A 24,921-nucleotide genomic window follows, 5' to 3' on the forward strand; every position below is an offset into this window, starting at 1 on the left:
TTTATTACACCCTTTTAAATTAGTAGACAGTTCGTAAACATGTTTGATTATTGATAAAATGTCTAAAATACTCTTTATTAAAGACAAAATAGAGAAAACTTATCGATGAATATTGAATACCACATGATATAGTAGAAAAAACAGTTGGATATATTCAAAAGAACATGTGTTTAGAGACAAGGTCTAGTTTTTTGGGTTAACTAGACAGTGTAATGGTGATCCTAATTGTAAAAGGTACTACAATTCAGGATCATCCGGAAACATGGCTTTGTTCTATGAGCTTTCCAGCATCTTCTTGCAGCTCTCGTTCTGTTACATTGACTTCGGCGTTATAATCAAAGTTTTTAGCAACAATGAGGAAGAAGATGAAGTTCAAAAAGCTCAAAATCGTGTAAAATGCGTAATAGTAGTCTAGGTGAGATTCATTGAGGTTGTCTTGTATCCAACCTCCGTGCCCATTATTTTTCGTAACATTGGCCACAGTCGATAGGATGAAACTACTAAGAAAATACCCGACACCAAAACTAGTTGTAAAATAAGCCGTTCCAAGACTTTTCATTCCTTCAGGCGCCTGGTCATAGAAAAACTCAAGTTTTGCGACTTCCAAGAAACAATCTGAAATGCCCATTAATGCGAATTGAGGGAGGAGAACAAATATGCTTAGAGGCACGATTTCCTTTTTCCCTACAATACCATGATCTCGAGCCACGCTGAGTCGCCGCCTTTCAACAAGACTAGCAGTGATCATTGTAATCATATGGAGGACTAGTCCAATCGCCATTCGTTGCAACAAAGTGATGCCTCTAGGGTTTTTTGTGTATTTTCGAACGAAAGGGACAAAGAAACGGTCATAAACTGCGATGCTAATAAGCATGGAGAGCGTAAGAAATACAGCTAGACAAGCCGGTGGGATTTCAAAAGTCGGTCCAATGGATCGCACCAACGTGGTGCCTTGTTTGATGAAAAGTGTTTGACTTTGGGCAAACAACGTGCTAGGAATGAACACTGCACACAAAATGGGCACCATTTTGACCATTTGTTTTGTCTGCTCGACCTGAGTCACCGGACACAGCTTCCATTCAGAAGCCGGTTCTTCTATCTTCACCGCAGCTTTATCAAGAAACCTGTTTACAATCACGTGTTCAATTGGTTAGGCATTATAAGTTATTAGGGTTATGAGCCCAATCTTGTCAAATGAAAAATAATTTACCTTAATGAAGATGAATGTTCAACTTTATACTTCCCAGGATTTGAGTACTCATCCAAAGTCAACTCATAAAGCTCTTTAGGGTCAATAGGTACAATTGCATTCCTCTTTCTTAAAGAGGCAACTACTACTTGGGCCATTCTTGTAAATGGGCTTTCTCCTTTGAGCTTGTGCCTATAAATTGGTGTKCCAAATATAAAGGCTATTATGGCCACAAGTAGAGCCAATGTAGGGATACCATACCCTAAGCTCCAACCCACAGTATCTTGAATGTACACTAGGAATGTATTTGAGAAAAGGGTGCCAAAAAAGATGCTAAACATCCACCAATTGAAAAAAGTGAGCTTTTGTTTCCTTTCTTTCGGCTCAAAATCATCGAACTGGTCTGCTCCCATTGTCGAGATGTTGGGCTTGGTTCCGCCCGTCCCAATTGCAATGATGTAGAGTGCACAATAGAAGATACCAACTTGAAACGACGAAGCCCGTTTATCGCAGTCTAGGTAACTCACATTTTTCCCACATGATGGTGGCTTTAGGGATGATAGTGAGACCACAAGAGTCAATAAGCACATACCCTGTATAAAGAAAGAAAGAAAGAAATGTTGTAACTAAGAAGATCATTCCTAGACCGATAAAATAATTCGGGCTTAACACCCATAACACAGAGATTTCTTGTTATAAGGGCAGAATCATAGAGTGGTGTGTTTCAAGAATACATGGCAAAGGACCATTATGCATGGTTCTAATTCTCTCAAACCCCCAAAAAGGTAACAAGATTCGAAACTTGGGCCCATTACTTCTATCATTCTGCCCCGTTGTCAGTCTACTTAGGGGTTGTTTGGTTGGTTTTTCATCAAGTCTTGTATAGACAAATGTATGTTTGGATTGATCTGTTTGTATAGATCGGGAAGGTATATTTTTTGGGATGGTTTTCATAGCGGGAAGAATAGTGTTTTTTAACCAGATGTGATAGATTTGGAAGAAACTTGGTTTTCTGCATTAAAACTTTCCGCTAGATGCTTACTAATAAGTCACTTTCTATATCTTTAAGCCATAACCAAATAGTCGTGTATAGCTGATTGAATAAGCTGTGAGTCCCATTAAGCTCACTAAGCTGCTAACTAACAAACATGTCCTTAATTCTATAATATAAACGATGCTCAGAATCATATAGTTACCACAAGATAAATGACTGAAGCAATCATGAAAGTCCAATATCTTCCCAAATATGTGTCGGCAATGTATGCACCCAAAAGAGGAGTCATCCACACAGTTCCCACCCAATTTGTGACATTGTTTGATGACTTGACAGTCCCTTCATGCAATTCCCTTGTTAAATACAACACCAAATTTGTTGCTATTCCATAGTATGCCATTCTTTCACATGCTTCATACCCTGACAAACATTACAAGTATTTAATTTAATATATCACTATCTTCGACAAATTCTTTAAAAATTTCAATAAAATAAAAAATCAAAATTTAAAATCTTAAAAGAATTACATTAAAAACTCCAACAGATACAACATTGATTATAGAGAAATTACGCTTTTTGTCCTTGTAGTTTGTTAAAAATATGATTTTTCATCCTGGTAATTTAGAAATTAAGATTTTTTGTACATATGGTTTGTAATCTTTGCTAATTTTTCTTTAAGACAAAAAAACAAAGAATTGAAAACCACATGGATCAAAATTGCAATAAATTATAAGAACGAAAATAACAATAAATTACAAACCATAAGACGAACATCACAATTTTTAAACCACGGGTCCACAAGAAGGAAAATCATAATATTTTACAAACCATAAAGACGAAAATCATATTGTGGAATTTATTACAAATGTAATTTATCTATGTTAAACATTTAAGGAATTTATTGGTGGAAATATAATAAAAATAAATAAAGTAAACTGTGTTTTTTATCCACGTGGTTTGTTAAAATTGTAACTTCGTCCTTATGGTTTTGAAATTATGGCTTGCACTTTGTTACTGTTTTCTTTCTTAAGGCTATCTCTTATCTTTTTAAGTATGAGAGACTAAAATAACAAATAAATTGTAAACCACAAGGACGAAAACAACAATAAAGTTTAACTCACTGGATGAAAGTAACAATAAATTATAAACCAGTAGTAAATATTGTTTGTAAAATATACTGATTAAAAGTATATATTAACTGGGTTTACTATATTGATTCACTTCAGAATAACGATATCTAAATTATGTAGTTCCCAATAATTATATGTTTTGGTCATATAAAATTGACAACAAATCTAATAAGCAAATAACTTTGTTTGTTTAAAGTTATGGGTGATTATGTAAATATACATTAGTCATTTTATAGACATTCAACAATATGTCTATTCAACTAAAGGGCATTTGGCTTAGCAGTATCGTAGTCTTTTGCTTCCTAGGAGGTTAGAATTTCAAACCTCACCAAATGTGATGAGAGTTTGTGAGTTTATTTGTTGTATTTATCGTATATAAATATATACTTAAAAAAATCCTAATTATTTCGAGTTGCAATCATAATAATAAGTTTGAACACACATCCAAACACTCTTTTTATTTGTATTACATACAAAGATCTAACGACACTCACCTAACATGAAGTAACAAGCTCTCCATCTCCCAGTAGTTGATCTTAGAACATGTTTACCCTTAAGATCTGTAGTTCCATCTTCTGTAAAATCTTTTCCAACTCCCTTCTCGTATTCCATCAACCCCGTTGCAGAAAAACACAAGAACGAAACAGAGATCTTATAGATATCTGAATTTTTGGAACTTTTATAGATTATTGACTCCGAACAAATCAATTATGATATCAAAAATCCTTGTTTGTAACTAAATATAACAATACTTTTTTGTCTTTTTCTCTAGTTTGTACATGACAAAGACAGCTTTTTGGGCATTTTCATTGGTTTGTTTTGGTTGGAATTTAGCATGTTGTCTTGAATATTGTTGCCTCCCTAAAACTTTGCATAGTTGGAGCAATTTTGGCACATTTTGATTCTTATTGTTATTAGAAAAACCTTGAAAAAAGCATATAAGAAATGCAACAAAAAAACTGTTTGGGTTGTGACGTAATGGTTAAGCCAGTTTTAGGGGATTTAGTGGAAAATCTTATCTACTCTGGGTTTAATTTAAGGAGCTGTCAATACCTTTGTGGACATGGAGGGTCACTTGTAATAACTCTAGGCTATTTGTGATCGCCCAGGAGATTAGTCGGTGTGCGTAAGCTGGCCTGAAAACCTACGGTTACCCAAAAAAAAAAAAAAAAAGAAATGCAACAAAATGACACATTAACATTTCAATCTGTCTTGTTATATCGGTTTACCATTCAATGCTAAATTTGATTGAATTCAAATACTCCATTTCTTCCAAAATAAGGGTTCACAATAAAATGACATACATTATTAAACATGCATACTTATTACAATTTTTAGTTAACCAAATGACAATTTTACCCTTATTTAATTTATCTTTGTTCATAATTCTTAAATATTTGTGCAAATTAAGTGCAGATTTGAGAATTTAGTCGTATATTTTTCAAACTGGTTACTTGTGTTTAGATACACATAAATAGAATTATAGACACTTATTTTGAGAGAGACATGATAAAAGTTCAATTTTCTCTTAAAAAATATTTTAATTTCTTAACAAACAGTCAGACAGATATTTGCCTTCTAATGAATGTTCTTTTTAATATGATTTCTGATAACAATCATGAAGACTTTCTGGGTTTTTTTTGGCTGAGCTCAATAACTTATTCATTTAGTCGTTAAGTAGTTTTGTTTTTTCTTTAAGCTGTAGCTAGAAAGTACTGAATTACATAAGTTATCATATATCTGATATTTGAAATTCGTCTTATCCCAGATAGTTTTTAATAAGTAGAAAAACAATCACTCCATTGTATTTTTTACAAATATTTGACAATTGGAAGCATGATATTTTTAACCTTGTTTTGTCATCTGCTTATTAATCTTGATTTAAAATAACTTATTTCGGTCCAATTACATATTGATTACAACCTATCGAGTACTGACTGTAACATTAATAATGTTTGGTTAGGTGGTACTACGACGTATATATTTAACTACGTCTAAATGGATATGATCAAGATTGGATCTTTACTTGAAGCTGACATAGATATTGTATATTTGTTTATATTTACATAATACGAAATTTAATCGTAAGTATGATAAAGTAAGTGCTTACCAGGTGTCACTTAACTTCGAGATAAGCATGACAAGGACCTATAATCTTATCAGGCAAGAGGTATAGCAAGAATCGAGAATTTTTTTTTTTTTTTGAAGTATATAATATTTATATACGATAAATAGAGCATATAAGCTCACACACCCTCCTCACCTTTGGTGAGGTTTGAACCATTGACCTCTTAGGAGGCCAAATACTCACATACCATTAGCCAAAGGTCCTTTGGTAAGAACCGAGAATCTTACTCGGTAAGTAAGAGAAAAGACTCTTACACAGTACACGTTTATTTGGTGAAATACGTTTATCAACAATTCATTTTAATGGCCAGTAATATTTCCCAATAAAAAAAAAAGTTAGAGTGGTATTCTTGTCCATAAATATTTACTGGATAAACATTTGATAAACGACCTATAAATTATCTTATGTTAAATTGGTTTTAATAGATAAATAAAATAAAAAACACTTGTTTGATTTTCACAAACATTTGACAATTATAAGCATCAAAAACTTGCTTTTGTCATTTTGTCTATCAACCTTGACTTTAAATTAGATTTTTTCGATTTTATTATATACTGATTATGACCTATTGACCGTAACATTTATAATATTTACTAAGGTTTATTACAATATACATATTTAAAATGTATGTATGAATACGAACAACGTTGAAATCTTATTATACGGTCATGAACGCTCTTCATATCTTGTTTATATTTCCATGATGACATATCTGATCGTAGTAATAAACATCCTACTGTCTTTGTTAAAAAAAACACAGTGTGATACATTGTTTGATAAAAATGTATGATCGTTAATAATAATATGCAAAAGAACATTGGATAAGGGGTGCACAAAAAACCAACCTGAACCCCACTTAAAAAATAGACCGTATAACCCAACTTGATCTAACCCAGTGTTTCACTGGTTTATGTTAGAGGGTGCCTGGTTCGTGGAATTCAAAAAAAATTGATTGAATTGGAATGACAAATTCTTTTGACCAAATTCCTTGATGATGTTTGGTTCGTAGATTGAATTGATTGGATACTGATTTCCATGGTTAAGGGATTTGATCATTCCTTGACATAAATGAATTATTTGGATTCCGTTTTGTGGCAACTGTAATAATTTAGTTCTAGAAAGACAAATAAAATTTTACAACCAATTTAACCAACACCGCCATCAATAAGTTTTATTGATTTAAAGGTAATTTACCAAATGCTTATCTGATAGGCTCTTACCAGGAGTCATTTACCTTATCAGGTGATCAAGAATCTTAGCCAGTAAAAGGCGTGACAAAGACCGAGAATCTAACCCGATAAATGAAGGAAAAGACTTTTACCTCGTTACCTAGTCAGTGTTTACCGGGTAAAAACCACCTAATATACTAGTAATCCATTTTGATTGCCGAGAATGTTACCTGGTAAAGTAAGTGAGGATGGTAACTTTTACCGGTAAACACATACCGAGTAAACATTTAGTGAAGGAACTATTTATTATTCCCAATGTCGTAGAAATTTTGCAACTTCGACTTCATACATAGTTTCAATAAGTTGGTCATAAACGCAAACCAATCATCCATTGTTGTTGTTATATACAAGGAGGATGATCCGGTGGTGACGGTTGGCGGTCATTTTCATGAGTCGACTCGTTTGAAAGCTTGATTAAACTTTACGAGTCGAGTCAAACATATTTATATGCTTACAAATTATATAAGCAAAACATAAAAAGTTATTGAGCTCGAGTAAATAAACAAGTTAATTGATCTCAAATTCGAGCTCATAAACGAGCATTGAGCTCATCTCAAACATTGAAAAAAATATTTGAGCCAAATTTTGGAAAATCGAGCTCGAGTCAAGCTCAAGCTTGATATTATTTTTCAAAGCCGAGCTCAAATAACCTGCTACTTGACTCGACTAGGTTCGTTTACACCCCTAATCAGATGATTAATCATAGAAAATTGCCAGCATGCTTCATGAATTTTACTATAAATGGAATCAAGAATCAGTAATGAAACTCTAACCACAAATGTGGAAAGCAAAGCAAAGCAAAGATTTAAACTTTAAACAACACATTGACATACCCATTTGCTCAAACTTGAATCTTTGTAATATACGTGTAAAAATCCAGCCACCCAAGAATTCAGCTTTCTGTTGGTCACTGAGTTTTTATAACTCCAACCTTCTTCAATCTGTTGATTCCTGTAAAAACAAAGAGAGGATAACGTGGAAATGATTATGTCTCCAACGGTTAGCAGGATCTTTAGAGCCATAGCTTACTACCGAGACGTCACTAACACATGTAGCGAGTGTTTCAACAAGAACTTAGCTGAAATAAAACCAAACAAAACCCAGTATATATCACACTGAGACATAATCTGGAGAACATAACTGAAATAAAATCAAACGAACCCAGTATATCCCACATTGAGACAGGATCTGGGGAACATGGCTGAAAGAAAACCAAACAAATCCAGTATATCCCACACAGACAGGATCTTGGGAACATAGATGAAATAAAACCAAACAAACCCAGTATATCTCACGCAGAGACAGGATTTGAGGAACATAGCTAAAAAAATAACCAAACAAACCTAGTATCCTACATAGAGGCATGGCCTGGGAAGATAGGGGGTGCTTGGTTGGTTTTCCATTAAGTCCTGTATGAGAAAGCTGCCTGTGTCGATTAATCTGTTTGTATAGATTGCGAAGGTTTTTTCATAGATGGAAAGAGCGTGTCTTTAATTAGAAGGGGCAGCTTTGGAAAAAACTTGGCTTTCTGCATACCACTCCCCCCTAGAAACTTACTAAATAAGCCATTTTCTATATCATTACCAAACTGTCCTGTATAGTTCACCGATAAGCTGCGAGTCATATTGAGCTCATTAAGTTGCTAACAAACAGACCCATAGCTAATATAAAACCAAACAAACCCAGTGTATCCTACATACAAGTAGGGTTCTCGAGAACATAGCTGAAATACCACTAGCTAAAAGATCCTAAGGAATAATTTACCTGATAAAAATCCTACAAACTTCTTCAAAGCTGCAAGTAAAACCCGTGCAGAGAAGATGATAACAAGTTAAGAACATTATAAAGGTACCTGCTACTATAGCTTAACAACAAAAAGATAGAAACCAAATGACCTTTGACCTAGCGGTATCCAGGTCTTTGGCCTTCCACAAGGTCAGGGTATTAAACCTCACCAAATGTGAGGATGGTGTGTGAGTTTACTTGTTGCATTTGCCGTATATAGTATTTATATACTTCAAAAAAGAAAAAAAAGATAGAAGCATTTAACGAGGACAGAAAACCTCCAAATCAACTAACTCATACAACTACAGCAAACTTGAGTTAAACACTACAACTTAAAAGGCAAAGAAGCTTATAATGCAAGTACAACTACTGAAGATAAATAAGAGTAATAATGATACTACCAAAACAGCTACTGGAACATAATACCAAGATTCAAGCAATCCAACCGGTTTTTTGAGTTTGTTGTCATCAATCATCATGGAGGATGTCTACATGTGAAAGCATTATGGGAGCTCTGCCATGGATGCCACCAATGAGAAACACCAAACACCATCCAATCACTGTTGAAGATCCTGCCACAAAAACAGGAGCTGCTCAAGATTCTGATCTCCAGGCTGCATTAGAGTAACCAGGCTGCCCATTATAGGTACCCCCCATATAGCCGCTTCCACCGCCCCCACCACCACCACCTGGCCCTTGTTGATCTCCACCGCTGATGCCACTTCCAGCCATGCTATTTGCAGATCGGCCACCACCAGCTGCTCCGTAGCCAACAGTATTTGTATTGTAGCCATCATTAGTACTATAATTGCCATATCCATAACCTTGATTCCCATAACTGGAAGCCCCACTTGGAGATTGACCCACTGGGGCAGGAACAGCACCGCCACCTCCAGCAGCATTCCAAAGAACATTAGCCCCATAACCCGCATTTGCACCATAGCCTGCACCACCATAGCCAGGAGTCTGACCACTCCATTGGGTTTTTAATGCACTAGGACTACCACCTACATAAGCAGAGTTTGCAGCACTTGGGTTCCCGTATGCTCCAGCAGGACCACCATAGCCAGCATTAGCACCGCCATAACCACCAACACCATAACTTCCATAACCACCATAGCCAGCATTACCATTTGGTGCACCAAAGCCATAACTTGGTTGACCATATCCAGAATACGCTGGGTAGCCGCCACCAGAGTTTTGTGGCTGCATGAATCTATTGCCATCCATTTGACTATCAAACGAGCCAGCATTGTTACCCTGATAGCCTCCACCACGGCCACCACCGCCGCCAGGATTTGCGTCTTTAGGGAGTGCTCGTTTTACCTCCACAAGCTTATTGTTCAGCTCATGGAAGGTCTTCTGAAGAACTCTATCAACAGCATCTTCTGTGTCAAAGGAGACAAACCCAAATCCACGAGGCCTGTTGGTATTTTGGTCAAACATTATTACTACATCAGTCACATCTCCATAAGTTTCGAAATACTGGCGGAATTGTTCCTCTGTCAAAGTGGAAGGCAATCCACCAACAAATATCTTTTTGGTTCTGTAATTTCCTGCTCCTCCAGAGCTTCTCCCAACATTACTTCCAGGCCTAGATGCTTGCTGTTCTTCTCTGGATAAAGCCCTCTTAGCTTCCACCTGCAAAGCGAAGTGGAGTTCTATATAAACATAGCATATGCATGTAGCAAGGCAATACTTGCATCTAGATTCGATAATCAGCTCTTTAAAAGTAAAATACGACCAGCAGATACTTAGTATGAAGTATGAACAAAACATTTCATAATAGGAACGGATAACCTCTAAATAGATTTAAGTCAAAAACAACAATTTAGTCCCCTAGATAATCTAGGATACATGATAATATTGGCCTTTATATCCCTGTCATTCAACAGGCTATTTACCTCACTAACCTTCTCCAAAAGCGTGTTTTGCAATAAGAGCCTGCGACGTATTCCTAAGTTTTTACAGGCTTAGGCTGTTTTGAACCAGGGGGAGGTAAGATGGAGGTCATTGAGCTAAAAGATTAGGTCATGCTCCTAATTGAGAACTCATTTAGAGTCATTTATCCAAAGAACCCGTCGTTCAACTGGCAAGCAGAGAAGGAGGCTCCAAATAGAACAAATAAAAGAGATTTCTCTTCTCAAAAGTTACGACACTTTCAAGTCCAATTAAGCTTTGTATCATGTAGCTGTAGCAATGGGGGGCAATAACAAAGAAATATAACCGTAACCAATCATAAAGAAAGATTAAAGCAAATCTGAAATTAAACTTTGAATAACAAACGGATATAAAGACACAACATATCGAAAACCAATTGCCAATCAATAAATTTAGGAAAGTTTAAGCAACAATACAAGTTACAAACAAAACACAGAACCCAAATGAGATTTGCTTATAGACAGATGCTAACCCAGACAGCCGACATTCATGTTTGTTTGTTCTGAAGATATTTCGAATAACTCCTCAGTGCAGTACTAAGAGAACAGTGTTCACTAGTAATTAGTTAGAAAACTAAGAAACTATCAAAAGCAAAATCCTATTGAACAAATTACGACCAACATGAAAAGCCTCCAGTGAGACCATCTGACGGTCTGACCTCAATTATATGCTTTAAAACCAACAATGAACCAGCACACATATAATGATACATAGACCACAATCTTCAAAAGTGACTAAAGATAATTATTGATGGGTTCCTTTTTCCGCATAAACTATTTCCTATGAGGCTATAACATCAAACCCAATAAAGATTTACACATAAAAAACCTCCAAATAAAAAGATAACAATCAAATAATGCAATTCTGAGTTCTAACAATCAATGGAAGTGCTAATCGTCAAATTCAAACACCACCCCCAAGAAAGCAATTGAAGTACAAAATTTGGAGATGGAGGTCGACTGAAATTGAAATGCTTCATGAAGCTATAGTGTCTACCATCAATAGTATTCAAAATACAGTCACCCCTTCCAGAAATGTGGCTTTCACTTAGGTTGCTGATACGCATATCATTGCAATTTTATCACCGTAGTTGAATATGAGTTGGTTGATTCTCCAAGTAGAAGCGCACCTCTAAATTTGGGAACAAATGGAATCGACTATTATGCATAAAACGTAAAAACCATCGAACTTCACGAGATAAAAGTTAAAAAACAAAAGAGTAAATTTATACCTAAAACCTAATATTAAACAAATAGAGTAACAATTACGATCTGGAAAGCTCAAAACGAACTCTAAACCAACCAAAAAGGGATAAATAATCATTAATTTCTTACATTACGACCATCAATGGTGTGCCTATCTTGAAGAACAGAATCAAGAACAGACGGATCTGAGAAGACAACAAAGCCGAAGCCACGTGGACGTCCGGTGATCTTATCACGCATGATTACGGTCTGAGAGACATCGCCATATTTGCCGAAGTAATCACTTAACCTTTCTTCGGTTGTGTCCCATGCTATCCCACCTAAAAACAACTTTCCTTCGTCGGAATCCATTGATTGTTGTGTTGGTTTTCTCACACACAAACAGGCAGCTCAGTTCGAGTGTCTGTGTGTGTGATTTGTGAATCTAGGGTTTGCACGGACTTGAAGTGTCCGTTTAGGAACTTGGGATCGAATCGCGAGAGAAGCATACGTCATGGTTTCGGCATATTACAAACGATACTACGGCATCGTTTTATTCTTCATGGAATGAATTTGTCTCAAAATATCAAAATTGGAAAATTGCACCAAAATGGAACCAACTTTTACCTAATTCTTATTTTGGGGAATCAACTTTCAAAATCGTTATTTTGGGGAACCAACTTTCAAAATCGTCATTTTGGGGAACCAACTTGGACCTGATTCCTATTTTGGGGAACCAACTTTCAAAATCGTCATTTTGGGGAACCAACTTGCACATGATTCCTATTTTTGGGAACCAACTTTCAAAATCGCCATTTTAGGGAACCAACTTGCACCCGATTCCTATTTTGGGGAACCAACTTGCAAAATAATTATAGAAAAATAACTAAAATTCGTTTTCTTTCCAAAAAATAATGCAATAAAATTTATTTTTCATTTCAAATCTCGTTTCTTTTTAATTCAGATATCAAATTGGACATTTTAAAAAAAAATCAAATTACCACAATAAAAATTGTTTTTTTACTAATGCAAAAAATCAATTTAATAGAAAAAATTAATTGATACGGACTGGTTAGATATAAAAATCTTGAATGTGATATTTAATATTTATTTTTTATTGCATCAATTAATTTTTTTCTATTAAACTGATTTTTTTTGCATTAGTAAAAAACAATTTTTATTGTGGTAATTTGGATTTTTTTTCTTAAAATGTTCAATTTAATATTTGAATTAAAAAAACAAGATTTGAAATGAAAAATAGATTTTATTGCATTAATTTTTGGAAAAAACGAATTTCAGTTATTTTTCAATAATTATTTTGCAAGTTGGTTCCCCAAAATAGGAATCAGGTGCAAATTGGTTTCCTAAAATGACGATTTTGAAAGTTGGTTCCCCAAAATAGAAATTAGGTACAAGTTGGTTCCCCAAAATGACGATTTTGAAAGTTGGTTCCCCAAAATAGGAATCAGGTCCAAGTTGGTTCCCCAAAATGACGATTTTGAAAGTTGGTTCCCCAAAATAGGAATTAAGTGAAAGTTGGTTCCATTTTGGTGCAATTTTCCCTATCAAAATCTATCATTCTTATCGAAATTGCTTATAAAAACAACTTATTCACTTATTTCAGTATGACATCGATAATAAGTATTTTTGAATGTCTAGATAAACAACTTATATCGGTACCAAACCGGTAATAAAAAGTTTTTGAATAAGCTAAACTCTTCTAACTTATAATAAATTGATAAATGTTTTCGCAGAAAAGTATAAGTTGTTTCAAATAAGCAATCCCAAACACCCCCAAGTTTAATGAGATTTACAGCTTATTCAATCAGCTATATATAATTACTAGAAAGGTATTCGTCCAATACAACGAGATTTATCTTGATTTTAATGTTTTGTTATATTCTTTGTATTTGTCAATGTTATAATACATTTTTATGTAGTTTTGAGAAATCAATAATGTTTTTATTTTTGAATAAAATATAAATCTGGAAAAAAAAAGTTCTAGTTTTTTTTTGAGTAATTTCTTTAATTCAATTTTTTATTATAATTTAATTTAGGTTTAATAACATAGTAAGTTATTTTTGGTTTAATAATATAATTTTYTTATAAAAATAATAATTATATATTTTGTTATAACTCAATGATTATCCTGATTATATTTTAGATTTTTGTATTTAAAATGAGAAATATTTTATATTTGATTATGTTTATCTGAAGTTAGTTACACGAATTTAAACATGGAAATCTAATAAGATGTACTTATGCACAATTTACTTGTAATCTTGAATTTTAAATAATATGCATCAATAAGCAGTACATCATGCATAAAAATGGTTGTTAAAAGTTTTTGTCAAATATTTTATAATATAGTATAGATAAGGACGGGACCAATGTATCGAATACGGTGGCATGGTCCATCATTTTGTTCCTCCATTGTAATGTGAAAAACTATAGAGTCGTGAAAAGTGACACTGTATCAGTTTGTTGCGTGTCAACATATATATTTTAAAATTACAATGAGAACACAAGTTTCTCTTAATATAGTTGGTATGCAAGACTTTTTTTTCCAACCTAGACCCGAGTTTAAATTCTTTTAGGGTCATTTTCTCAATTTTTAGCTTTTAATTTCAAATATATTATGTTTCTGAAAACAATTTGCAACGACTTGTACAAAAACTTCACGTATGAAAAGCAATGAACTGGGCAACAAAGCAAAGATGATTTTGTGAAACATGTCTTTATATTTGTTTCTCATAGTCAATGGCGCCACCATTTGAAAAAAATTCTAGGTCCATCTCTACATAACTGTTTGGTAGTTGCTTAATGATATAGAAAGTGACTTATTCAATAAGCTTCTTTGTGAGAGTTTTGTGCAAAAGTTAGGTTTTTCCCCTCCCAACTAAAAAACGCTTCATCCATCTATGAAAAACTCTTCTGAATCTATACAGACAAATTAATAGAAACAAACAGTTTTATCCATACAAGACTGATGAAAAACGAATCAAACAACCCCTTAGTTTTAACTTTAATTGAGTTTTGTAATTTAATACATTATTTAATAAAAATATGTAATTAATTGTTAACTATTTGTTAACTGTTAAAAATATGCGTTCGTAAATAATTAGGGCTGCTGAAAACATGAGCAAATCGTGAACCCATCCAAACTAAACCGCCAATAGCTCAATGTGTCAAATTGTTAACAGGTTCAAAGCCAAACATTAGGCTATTGTGAGAAGTTCAAATAAAAAGGCTAAACATCGCGAGGAGGTAAAAACAAAAAACTTATATGTAATCACTGTAAAATCTATTTACACATGCATATGTAAACCTATATGAATAATATGTAATGTATTTACATCAGCAAGCAGAAGCGATGAAAGCGCCTACCCCTTTCAGCAGCCATGGAGGACACCCCTATTGACAAATCATTATTCCCCCAGATAGATTTTCCGAACCTCAAATTTATAATATTTAAATGATAAAAATATTAAAATTAAAAGTACAATGCGGTAATAGAAATTGGTGATGTTATAATAAATTACTTTTGAAGGTACAGTGCTATAATAAAAAAATGTCATGTCAACACTATCGTACATGTGGACAGCCTACATGAACGATGAGGTGACAAAGAAGCCTAATATAATGGGTAAATTTAATTTAAAATGTAACACAATATTATAACGGATAAATTTTTGGAAGTATAATGCCTTAATAAAAAATATTATCATGTACGAATCTTAAAAACGCCGATTTTCATAAATAAAATAATAATAATTTTAATTAATGATAAAAAAATCAAATCCTAGAAAAAGGAATCATATCTAGCCATTATTATTCTCCATTTAAAAAATTACTATAATATCCTTTTTCATAATTAAAATTGAAACAATAAAATGTTCATTCTATTAACATAAATAAACGGACAAATTGTATGAAAAAGTAACGTATTTTAACTTGATTTCTATTTTGGATAACGTACTTTTAAAACTTCTATTTTGGTATCTAAGATGTAAAGTTTGAATATTTAATTATCTGGGTAACTAGTTGAAACATTAATAGGTTACCATGTGATGAGTGATATGATGAAATTGGGTTGAATAGCAAATAATATTGAGTTGGATACCACATCACTTGCTATATCAGCATTGTAACCAGTTAATACTTCAACCGGTTACTCGGGTACTTTAATTTTTAAAACTTTACATCTTAGATATCAAAATGAAAGTTTTAAAAGTACGTTACCCAAAATAAAAATCAAGTTAAAGTATGCTACTTTTTCATGCAATTTGTCCTGAATAACACTCAATCAATACCTTTAATTCCCAAATAATAAATTTATAAAATAAAACTTGTTATTACAATATCTTAAAAAAAATCATAGTAATACATATTCGAGATTTTAACAATTAAAATACTAAAAATAAACAAATAAATATATTTATACTATGTTATAAAACATTTGACAAAACTCTTAAAAAGCCATCTTTTATACATAAAATACTGTTTATTGATGTATATTACTTAAAATTCAAGATTATAAGTAAATTGTGTGTAAATACAACTTATTAAACTTCATGTTTGAATTCGTGTAACTAATTATAGATAGATATAATTAAATACAGGATACAGTTTTAATTTTAAATATAAAATCTAAAATATAATTATGATAATTATTGAGTTCTAATAGAATACTTAGTTATTATCTTTATAAAAAATATATTATTAAATTAAAAATAAATTACTTCGTGATCAAACCTAAATTAAATTATAATTAAAAAAATTAAATTAAAGAAATTACATAAAAAATTTAACACACACATATATATATATTTATGATATATTTAAATTTATATTTTATTAAAAAATATTAAAATCGAAATATATATTGTTACATTACGCGAACACCTTTCTAATTTATTTTTAACCATATTTTATATGTCATATTCAAAGTTTGAAACGCTTTAATTTGAATTGATTATTTTAATAATTATAATTTCATACTTATTGTGTGTTTTCTTTAACATTTCTTTGTTCTGTTTTTCACTTTTTATAATTAATAGAAAAGTTAAATTTTTTCGGTATGAAATTACAAATCAACTTTTTAAAAAAGGTATATTATATGAAAAAATAATGTACTTTAACTTGATTCTATTTTAAGTAACGTACTCTCAAAACTTATATTTTGATAGTTAAGATGTAAAGTTTTAAGCATTTAAATATTCGGGTAACCGGTTGAAACATTAACTAGGTTACCATGCTGATGTGGTGAGTGATGTGATATCTAACTCAATATTATTTGCTGACACAAATATCTTAATCTAATCAGTTAATGCTTCAACATGCTTAACCAGTTAATGCTTCAATATGCTTAACCAGTTAATGTTTCAACCGGTTACCCTAGTACTTAAATGTTTAAAACTTTACATCTTAGGTACCAAAATAAAAGTTCTGAAAGTACGTTGCCAAAATAAAACAAGTTAAAGTACACTACTTTTTCATGTAATTGCCATTTCTAAAAATACATAAACAAAGAAATGATAATTATTTTGTAAATATTTATCCATCACCATCATTTTTAAGGATGTTTGATTAAAAATATTAAGCTGTGTAATCGATGAGAATGAAGGAAAGAATTTTTTTTGGTTTTATAATATAAGGACCCATTTCTTCACGAGCTGAATTTTCATTCCATGTTGAATTGCAAAATAAAATTTATTACTGCTTTCATTCACTGTTTTGAACCAAACAGTCCTCTGAATCTCTCTCTCTCTCTCTCTCTCTGTGTGTGTGTGTGTGTGTGTGTGTGTGGATATATTCAGTTGTGTCCCTAACTTTCGTTGTGAATTAAAGGCAAACGAGTGTGCGTCACATGTCTTCATTTATTCTCGTTCATCATTAATAATGAACGTATATTTGTGAACGTTGTAATAAATTTGCGTTCATTATTCATGATAAACGGGGACGAATAAAGATATGTCTGATACACTCGTTTGTCTCCAAATTCAAAAGGAAAGTTAGGTTTAATAATAGAAACGGTTACATTATATCGAAACTAAATTCGTAATTAACAAGGGGCATTTACATCCAAATCTGAACTATCCGTCTTTCGGATCCAACGACTGACATGATAAAAGATATTCGAGCATCCACATTGGTGCGGAACCTCCAAACAACTGGGTTTTTATTAAATTTTAACTTATCTGATTTATATATTCATTAAAATAAAACTGGTTAAGAAACAATAAACAACATAAAAGAAAGAATGTAGAAACGAATCTGAGTTTTTTTTCAAACACCTGAATTTTTATCAGAACCTATAACTGGACAAAAACCTCTATCCCACATTAAAAATTCTATAAAAACAGAACAAGAACAAGAACCTCAACAAGAATTTCAGGGGTTGTTTGTTTACCTCTTAATAATTTCATTAAGAGACAGTATCTGAATTTTTAAGAGATGAATCTTGTTTGACAAAAAAAATCTGCCTATTAATGGTTGTAAAACTCTCTAAATGATTTTGTATCATGGGTCTACCTTAACCATTTAACGCCCTAATTTCATTGTAAGCAATTACCAAACAATTATATTTCATTTTACACTACATCATGCCAATTTCTTAATCATTATGATCACTTAATCATTTTATACCAAACTATTCAACAATGTTAAAGAGAGTCTCACTTTTTTTAATATTTTTAAACATATATTCTCACTTTTAAGAAAAAAAGCAAATAGAATAAAATATTATAAATTCCATAAGATTGTGGACTAATATCACAGGCTGGTGACCAATGCCATCATCATCCAAACCCAACGGTCATTTCCCCTTTTGAATAACATAAACCCTAACCCTCTTACAACACACCAATTCTCGACCGTTTTCTCTGCTCTCTCTCTCTCTCTCTCTCTAAAATAATGAAAGAGATTGTCTAACAATTTCAAATTCCTCAAACATCCAGAGGATAAAAACCCACGAATCTCTGTAATTTGATTTCTAATGGGTTGTTTTCTTGGTTGTTTCGGTTCTTCCAAGGATCGTAAACGAAGAAAACTCAGATACAAGGTTATCCCTCGAGATCAAGTAAGATTTCACCATTTTTACCCTACTGTTTCAACTTATTATTCCCTTTTCGAGTTTGAATTTATGATGGATTCGAAATTTTGACTTCGAATTTAGGTTGATTTTGCTAGCGTCTTCTTATTGTTCGTGTTTTGTTATGTTTGAATTGGATTTCGCCTTTTTTTGATGTTTAATTCGTGAATTTCTTAGCTACCATAGACAGCTTCAAGTGTTTAATTTCTTCCATTTTCATTGCACAAAATTGAATGGAAGCCATGAAATTTAGATGACGAATAGGCATAAAGAATAGAGCCTAATCTTTTCTCTAGAAAGATCAAGAACCTTATGCTAGATTGACACATCCCTAATACACACACATACATACATACATACATACATACATACATACATACATACATACATACATACATACATACATACATACATACATACATACATACATACATACATACATACATATATATATATATACATACATATATATACATATATATATCCAAGTGTGTGTATATATATGTATGTTAGAACATCACTTCTCTAATATAGGGATCTTTTGGAGAGTAATCTAAGAGAGTTTCACATATTCTCAAATGGTATCGGAGCCATAGTCTACTACTGACTGGGACTCAACACTTTGAGACATTCCATGCCCGTTTAGACTCCATTGGAAGGGGGTAGGTTGGAGTCCCATATTCACTTAGATTTGGATCATTTACTTTCAACATACGTTGAAACCTCGCTTCTTTCTTAAGGGCTCTTTTGAAGATTAATCTAACAGGGTTCCACATATGAACATGGAACTCTTTTCAATGTCTCACTAAAGAGTCCTTATGGAAAGAAGAGAGGTTCTGTACACACACATATATGTGTGTGTATGAATAGGTTTAATGGTCCGTATATCCAAAAGCTGTTACCAGTTTCCTAAACAAGGGAGGTTCTACGTATACGTGTATATATATATACAGGTTTAATGGTCCACGTGTCCAACAGTCGTAATCAGTTTCCTAAAGAAGGGAGGTTCCATTTATATCCAAGTTTAATGATCCGCATGTCCAATAGTCGTAATCAGTTTCCTAAAGAAGAGAGGTTCTATATATGCATACATACATACATACATATATATATATATATATATATGTATGTATATATATATGTATGTATAATCATTTAATAAAGGAGAATCAAACTTTGAGTTGAATTTTGTGAATTTTTGTTTCAGAATCATAAAATTCAGAACCTTGTGCAAGCTGATGTCTCTTTGGTACAAAGCGTCAAAGAAAGACCCTCTAATTCCCTTTCAGAATCAAGGTAACTCGCAGGTTTCACCAATCTGTGTTCTTGATTTCATTTATATATCTTATTTTGGGATTCAAGATTATGATCTAACCCTTTATAAATTCAATAAAAATCTGGTATAGGGGAAAGATTGAGGAGCCATTGTGCTTGAATACCCGAAAAAAGGTGACATTTAATACAAATGTCACAACTTACGAGCATGTTCAAGTCTATGATAGCACCGAATCTTTATTGGAAAAGAATGAAAAAGGCGAAACTTTTCCCAAATCGGCTCAAACCCAATTCGATTCTGGTTCTCCGGATGGTTCAGAAATCTTGAAGGCTGGATCGTACCCGCCAAATTATAGGTATGGGAATTGCGTTGAAAGTGACGATGATGAAGTTGAAGATTCAGATTATGAGGATGAAGATGATGATGATGGTTTAGAAAATGAAGAAGATTATGACGATGAGGACGAAGACCGGATCATATGTCGTGAAGTGTGGTGTGAGTCGATTCCAATTCCGTCAACAGAATCAAGAACAGAGTCCTCTTTATTGGACAAAGTTGGATCAAACAGTAATGCACGCGATCGAAGTGCGTTTGTTGTTCCTGTGTTGAACCCTGTGGAGAATCTTACACAATGGAAAGCTTTGAAATCAAAAGGAACACCACCCGTGAAGCCGTTCAACTTCAACCAGCAAAAGGAGAATTCTTCTTTGAATTCCACCCCGTTTGCACCCCAGAATCGAAATCAAGAAACAGCAGTCGATGCGAGCCTTTCGAATTGGTTGGTTTCTTCAGAGAAAAACACACCAAATAACAAAAGGGTTGTAAGCAATAACCCCGAATACGAACCCATTTCATCTGGAAAAAGCTTATCACGAGGATCAGCGATCGAAGATAGACCAATTTTAGGCGCATTGACCGAAGAGGAATTGAAACAGTTTTCAGCATCATCTTGTACACCGAGGAAGTCACCTAGCCGAAACCCTGATGAAATGGCTATAATCGGCAGCGTTGGAAGCTATTGGAGTCACACCGATTCAGTCAAATCTTTGAGCTCGAATTCATCATATAAAGGCATACCAAATACCACCAGCAAGTATAGAGAGGTATATCCCTAAACAAACCTACTTACAAACTGCCTTTTAAATCCATGACCTTCTAACAGGTTTTTAGGCGTTCTTAAATCTGACAGATTGTCACTTAACTATAGAACCCACATAATTTAGTGCTTTTAAAATTCATGACCTTCGAACAAGTTTCTAGGCATTCTTGTGTACGTGGCATTCTTCTGTTAAACAATGATATTCTTAAACCTGTCAGAAGGTCCCCCTCCCCTTTGAAGTCATTTAACCGAAGAACCCCATAATTTAGTGCTTTTTAAATCCTTGACTTTCTGACTAGTTTTTAGACATTCTTGCTACGTTCTTCTGTTAAGCAGTGACATTTTAAAACCCGTCACAAGGTCATGGATTTAAAAAAGAAAAATATTGGCAGAAGATTGTTTAACCAAAGGACACTAAATTGAGTGGTGTTTGGTTATGTAGGATAAGAAAGTGAATTGGCACAACACACCATTCGAAACAAGATTGGAGAGAGCTTTGGAAAGAGGTGCTACTGAAGTTTAGTAGTTTGTATCTGTAACTATATCTGTACCTGCGCTTCCATTTTGTATGTTCTTGTGAGATCTGTATGTTTTCTGGTTTCTACACAGATTCATCAACAATTGTTTTGTTGTAATTCTTTATTGGTTTTTTTGGTGATTATAAATATAAAGATTGGATTTGTTTGTTGCATTTCACATTTTTCCATCTTACAAAAGGATGATACTGACCATTCTTGTAAGAACCTTGAGAATTGATGCATCATGTGTTATTTCAATTTTCATATACCCTAAATTCTGGTTTTGGATTAAAGAGAATATCATGTGAAACAATAAGGGGCTGTTTGGCAGTTGCTGAATGATTTAGTGCATAATAGTTAAGAGGTCAGAATGGTTAAGTACTGAATGAAATAATGTTGTTTGGTAATTGTTATCTGAATAACAGTAAATTACCATTTTAACCCTCATCTAACAAAAACCCATCTCCCTTCGGCTTCCATTAATCCAACCCTAGAATCATTTAACAGAAGACGACGCCATCTCCCACGCCATCGACGACCCCAGAAGTGGGCTGTGATTGAAAGTGAAGAGGAGGAGCTTGAAAGTGGCCAGCCAAGTGAAGAAGAAGGTGGCGACGGCGATGGTGAAGGCAGATGAGTAGCGAGTGCGACCGACGATCGTAGGGTGGGGGTGGCGATTTGCAGACCGGCGACGAGAGGGTGGGGGGAGGGGCTGTGAAGTCCAGCGACGAGAGGGTGGGGGAGGGGCTGTGAAGTCCAGCGACGAGAGGGTGGGGGAGGGGCTGTGAAGTCCGGCGACGAGAGGGTGGGGGAGCGACCTGTGAGGAAAGCTTGGGAGAGAGGACAAAATTGGAAAAACAACACTCTGAATGGTTTAGAGAAAACCCAGATGCAAAATGGTTAAGAGGGGTTGTGTAACCATTAAGAGCCTCTTTTTTTTGCCAAACAACTTTAACTTCTTACCGATTAAGAGGTTGGCTCTTAATGATTAAGAGCCAAACAAACAGGCCCTAACTTGAAGTAAAGTTGTCATGGTTACCATAATATATAAAATTCTTATTTGGTCACACCCAGAAATTGTTAGGGCCAAATGATGGTAAAAAATTGCCGGACGAAATATAAATAATCGTGTGTTGATACAAAGATTTCTAATTCATTACGAGATATGTATGTATGTTTTCTAAAATCTCTATTTTTGCGGCCCCTGCTTCTTCAGGCGGAACTCCAGGTTGAGGAGTTACTCCGAAAGACTCGTTAACTATTCTGGGGGTTAATGGTAATCAAACTCTCTAAAAATTTTGGGGATAAACACCAATAAATAATAAAGTAAAAAATATCTGCAATAATTCTTGCTAAGAAGAACGCCCATGTTGTGGCAATTCCATTTGTAGTAAAACCTGTAGGATACCTATCCAGAAGTTTTTGCAACTCAATCATAGATGATGGAATGATCAAAGATTTCCAACCAATTTTTGCTCCAACAGAATCTTCAAAACTTTCTCCAAAATGAAGAAAGCATGAGAGCCTCAGTAATGTTTTTTGTTCCAACAGATTCTCTAAAATGAAGAAAGTAGAAGAGATTGTAAAAATCTCTAATTTAAAGAACGCCCAAAAATATTATTATAATGACGAGAAAAATATTATTTAATATATTTTCAATAATAGGAAACTTTAAAAATAAATATTTAACGAAAGACATAATATTTTATTAAATAAAAAAATATTTTAATAATATAAACAATTTTGTAATCTTTAAAAAGCAAAGAGTTGAATGTATTGTTGTTTTAGAGATTTCGTTTCCACAATTTTCAATTGTCATATCATTCATTTCATATTTGCCCCTCAAATAATCCAAAAGCATGGTCACCAAAAAAAGGGTCTTACCATTTGACAAGTGTTGTAACTTATTGGTCAAGCCAATTTGTCTGATTCATTAAGTCATGTTCATTGATTTCTGCAACATAATTCAAGACTTTGACTTTATAAATCACAATCATGATGATTAGATTGTACTCTAACAACGTGTATGGTAGCTTTCCAAACGTAAATGACTTTTAAGACCTTAGACCATTCACATTATTAGGTTTCAATTGAGGGAGGTTATTTTACAATTTCGAACTCAACAATTTAAAATTATACACAGAGAAAAACGAGTATACCTTCATTTTATTAGAATACGTGAACATTCTTTTACTATAGACAATCACATGTGATGCTAAATCAGAGACGCGAATGATTTTCGACGCGATATTGGTTGTGGGTTAAGTCGCTCTTACACCACTAAGTCCGCTAACATGTATTATCACATGTGATAAGAGTGTTGTTGATATGATACTGTAATCCATCAAAACGATCACATGTGATGCTAAGTCATAGACGCAGATAACCTTCGGCGCGGGCTAAGTTGTAGAACACGTCGTTCGCACATCACATGATCCCCTCACGCGTATTATCACATGTGATAAAGGTATTCTTGCGTTCTCGTAATATATATATATATATATATATATATACACACACTATCTTATTAAGCAAATTTAGCAAAAGTCTTAAAATCTTAAAATACTAAATGACCAAGATACCCTCTATACTACCCTTACTCACTTTTTCACTCCCTCCTCTCTCACATACACTCACCCTCTCACAACCTATTTTTTTTAAATTATAATTTTAAATTTACACTTTATACCCCTATAATTAGTTAATTAATTTACTTTACATCTTTTATTTTTAGATGTTTCGTTTTAAATCTTTATCAAATTAACATACATAGTCGTATATCAATTAAAAACATGTTTAAAAAATACATTTTTATTTTAACAAGTTACACTATTATAATCGTCTCGTTAATACATTCGAAATGAGTCCAATATTGAATAATTTTTGATTTAATTATATTATTATATATTATATATATTGTGAAAAATATGTTTAATATTTATGATTTATACTTTTATACTTATTTATTTATATATATATATATTATATATTTTGGGGTTAGGCTGTCCAAATTACACTGTATAATATGTTCTTGGATTTTTTTTGAAATATATATATATATATAGAGGAGTGATCATATGAAAACCGCCCTCATTTCTGTAGACCGTGCAAACCACCTTCATCTGTCGATTTCATTGTTTAATCTTATGAAATTTTTTCATGAAATTGTTTAATCTTGTGAAATTGTTTCATATAATACTTTTTTTGATGGAGTTGTTTCATATAATACTTAATGAAACTGTTTCATGTATTTCTCTAATATTAATGAAACTGTTTCATGTATTTCTCTAAAATTAAAATAATGAAGATGATAATATCTATGATTAACACCCTCCACAATAAAAATGATTAATCA

The 24,921-nt window shown here is 33.1% G+C and overlaps 3 protein-coding genes across 3 annotated transcripts; 1 reads left to right on the plus strand and 2 right to left on the minus strand.

Moving 5' to 3' along the window:
* Positions 1-250: 250 nt before the first annotated feature.
* LOC112518663 (protein NRT1/ PTR FAMILY 5.2-like) lies at positions 251-3,925 on the minus strand. Its single transcript, XM_025126438.1, has 4 exons — positions 3,808-3,925; positions 2,386-2,603; positions 1,211-1,782; positions 251-1,124 (listed from the first exon to the last, which is right to left on the minus strand). Exons 1-4 carry the CDS (start codon positions 3,923-3,925, stop codon positions 251-253), a joined length of 1,782 nt encoding a protein of 593 aa, XP_024982206.1.
* Positions 3,926-8,723: 4,798 nt separating this feature from the next.
* LOC112517663 (heterogeneous nuclear ribonucleoprotein 1-like) lies at positions 8,724-12,047 on the minus strand. Its single transcript, XM_025125034.1, has 2 exons — positions 11,731-12,047; positions 8,724-10,096 (listed from the first exon to the last, which is right to left on the minus strand). Exons 1-2 carry the CDS (start codon positions 11,950-11,952, stop codon positions 9,050-9,052), a joined length of 1,269 nt encoding a protein of 422 aa, XP_024980802.1. The 5' UTR covers positions 11,953-12,047; the 3' UTR covers positions 8,724-9,049.
* Positions 12,048-18,469: 6,422 nt separating this feature from the next.
* Positions 18,470-21,719, plus strand: LOC112518376. The gene is made up of 4 exons (XM_025126045.1): positions 18,470-18,661; positions 19,881-19,969; positions 20,080-21,052; positions 21,491-21,719. The coding sequence occupies exons 1-4, from the start codon at positions 18,578-18,580 to the stop codon at positions 21,569-21,571; spliced, it is 1,227 nt and encodes a 408-aa protein (XP_024981813.1). The 5' UTR covers positions 18,470-18,577; the 3' UTR covers positions 21,572-21,719.
* Positions 21,720-24,921: the final 3,202 nt, after the last annotated feature.

Source organism: Cynara cardunculus (genome assembly GCF_001531365.2).
Source record: "Cynara cardunculus var. scolymus isolate 2C chromosome LG 9, CcrdV1, whole genome shotgun sequence".
Lineage (NCBI taxonomy): Eukaryota > Viridiplantae > Streptophyta > Magnoliopsida > Asterales > Asteraceae > Cynara > Cynara cardunculus.

Bases quoted from the DNA above. Each gene is read 5' to 3' on its own strand.
- LOC112517663 (XM_025125034.1), bottom strand. From the start codon at position 11,952: ATGGATTCCGACGAAGGAAAGTTGTTTTTAGGTGGGATAGCATGGGAC. The intron at 10,097-11,730 runs GTAAGAAATTAA...TTCGCTTTGCAG, and splicing joins ACACCATTGATGGTCGTAAT to GTGGAAGCTAAGAGGGCTTT.
- LOC112518376 (XM_025126045.1), top strand. From the start codon at position 18,578: ATGGGTTGTTTTCTTGGTTGTTTCGGTTCTTCCAAGGATCGTAAACGA. The intron at 19,970-20,079 runs GTAACTCGCAGG...AATCTGGTATAG, and splicing joins AATTCCCTTTCAGAATCAAG to GGGAAAGATTGAGGAGCCAT. The intron at 21,053-21,490 runs GTATATCCCTAA...TTGGTTATGTAG, and splicing joins CCACCAGCAAGTATAGAGAG to GATAAGAAAGTGAATTGGCA.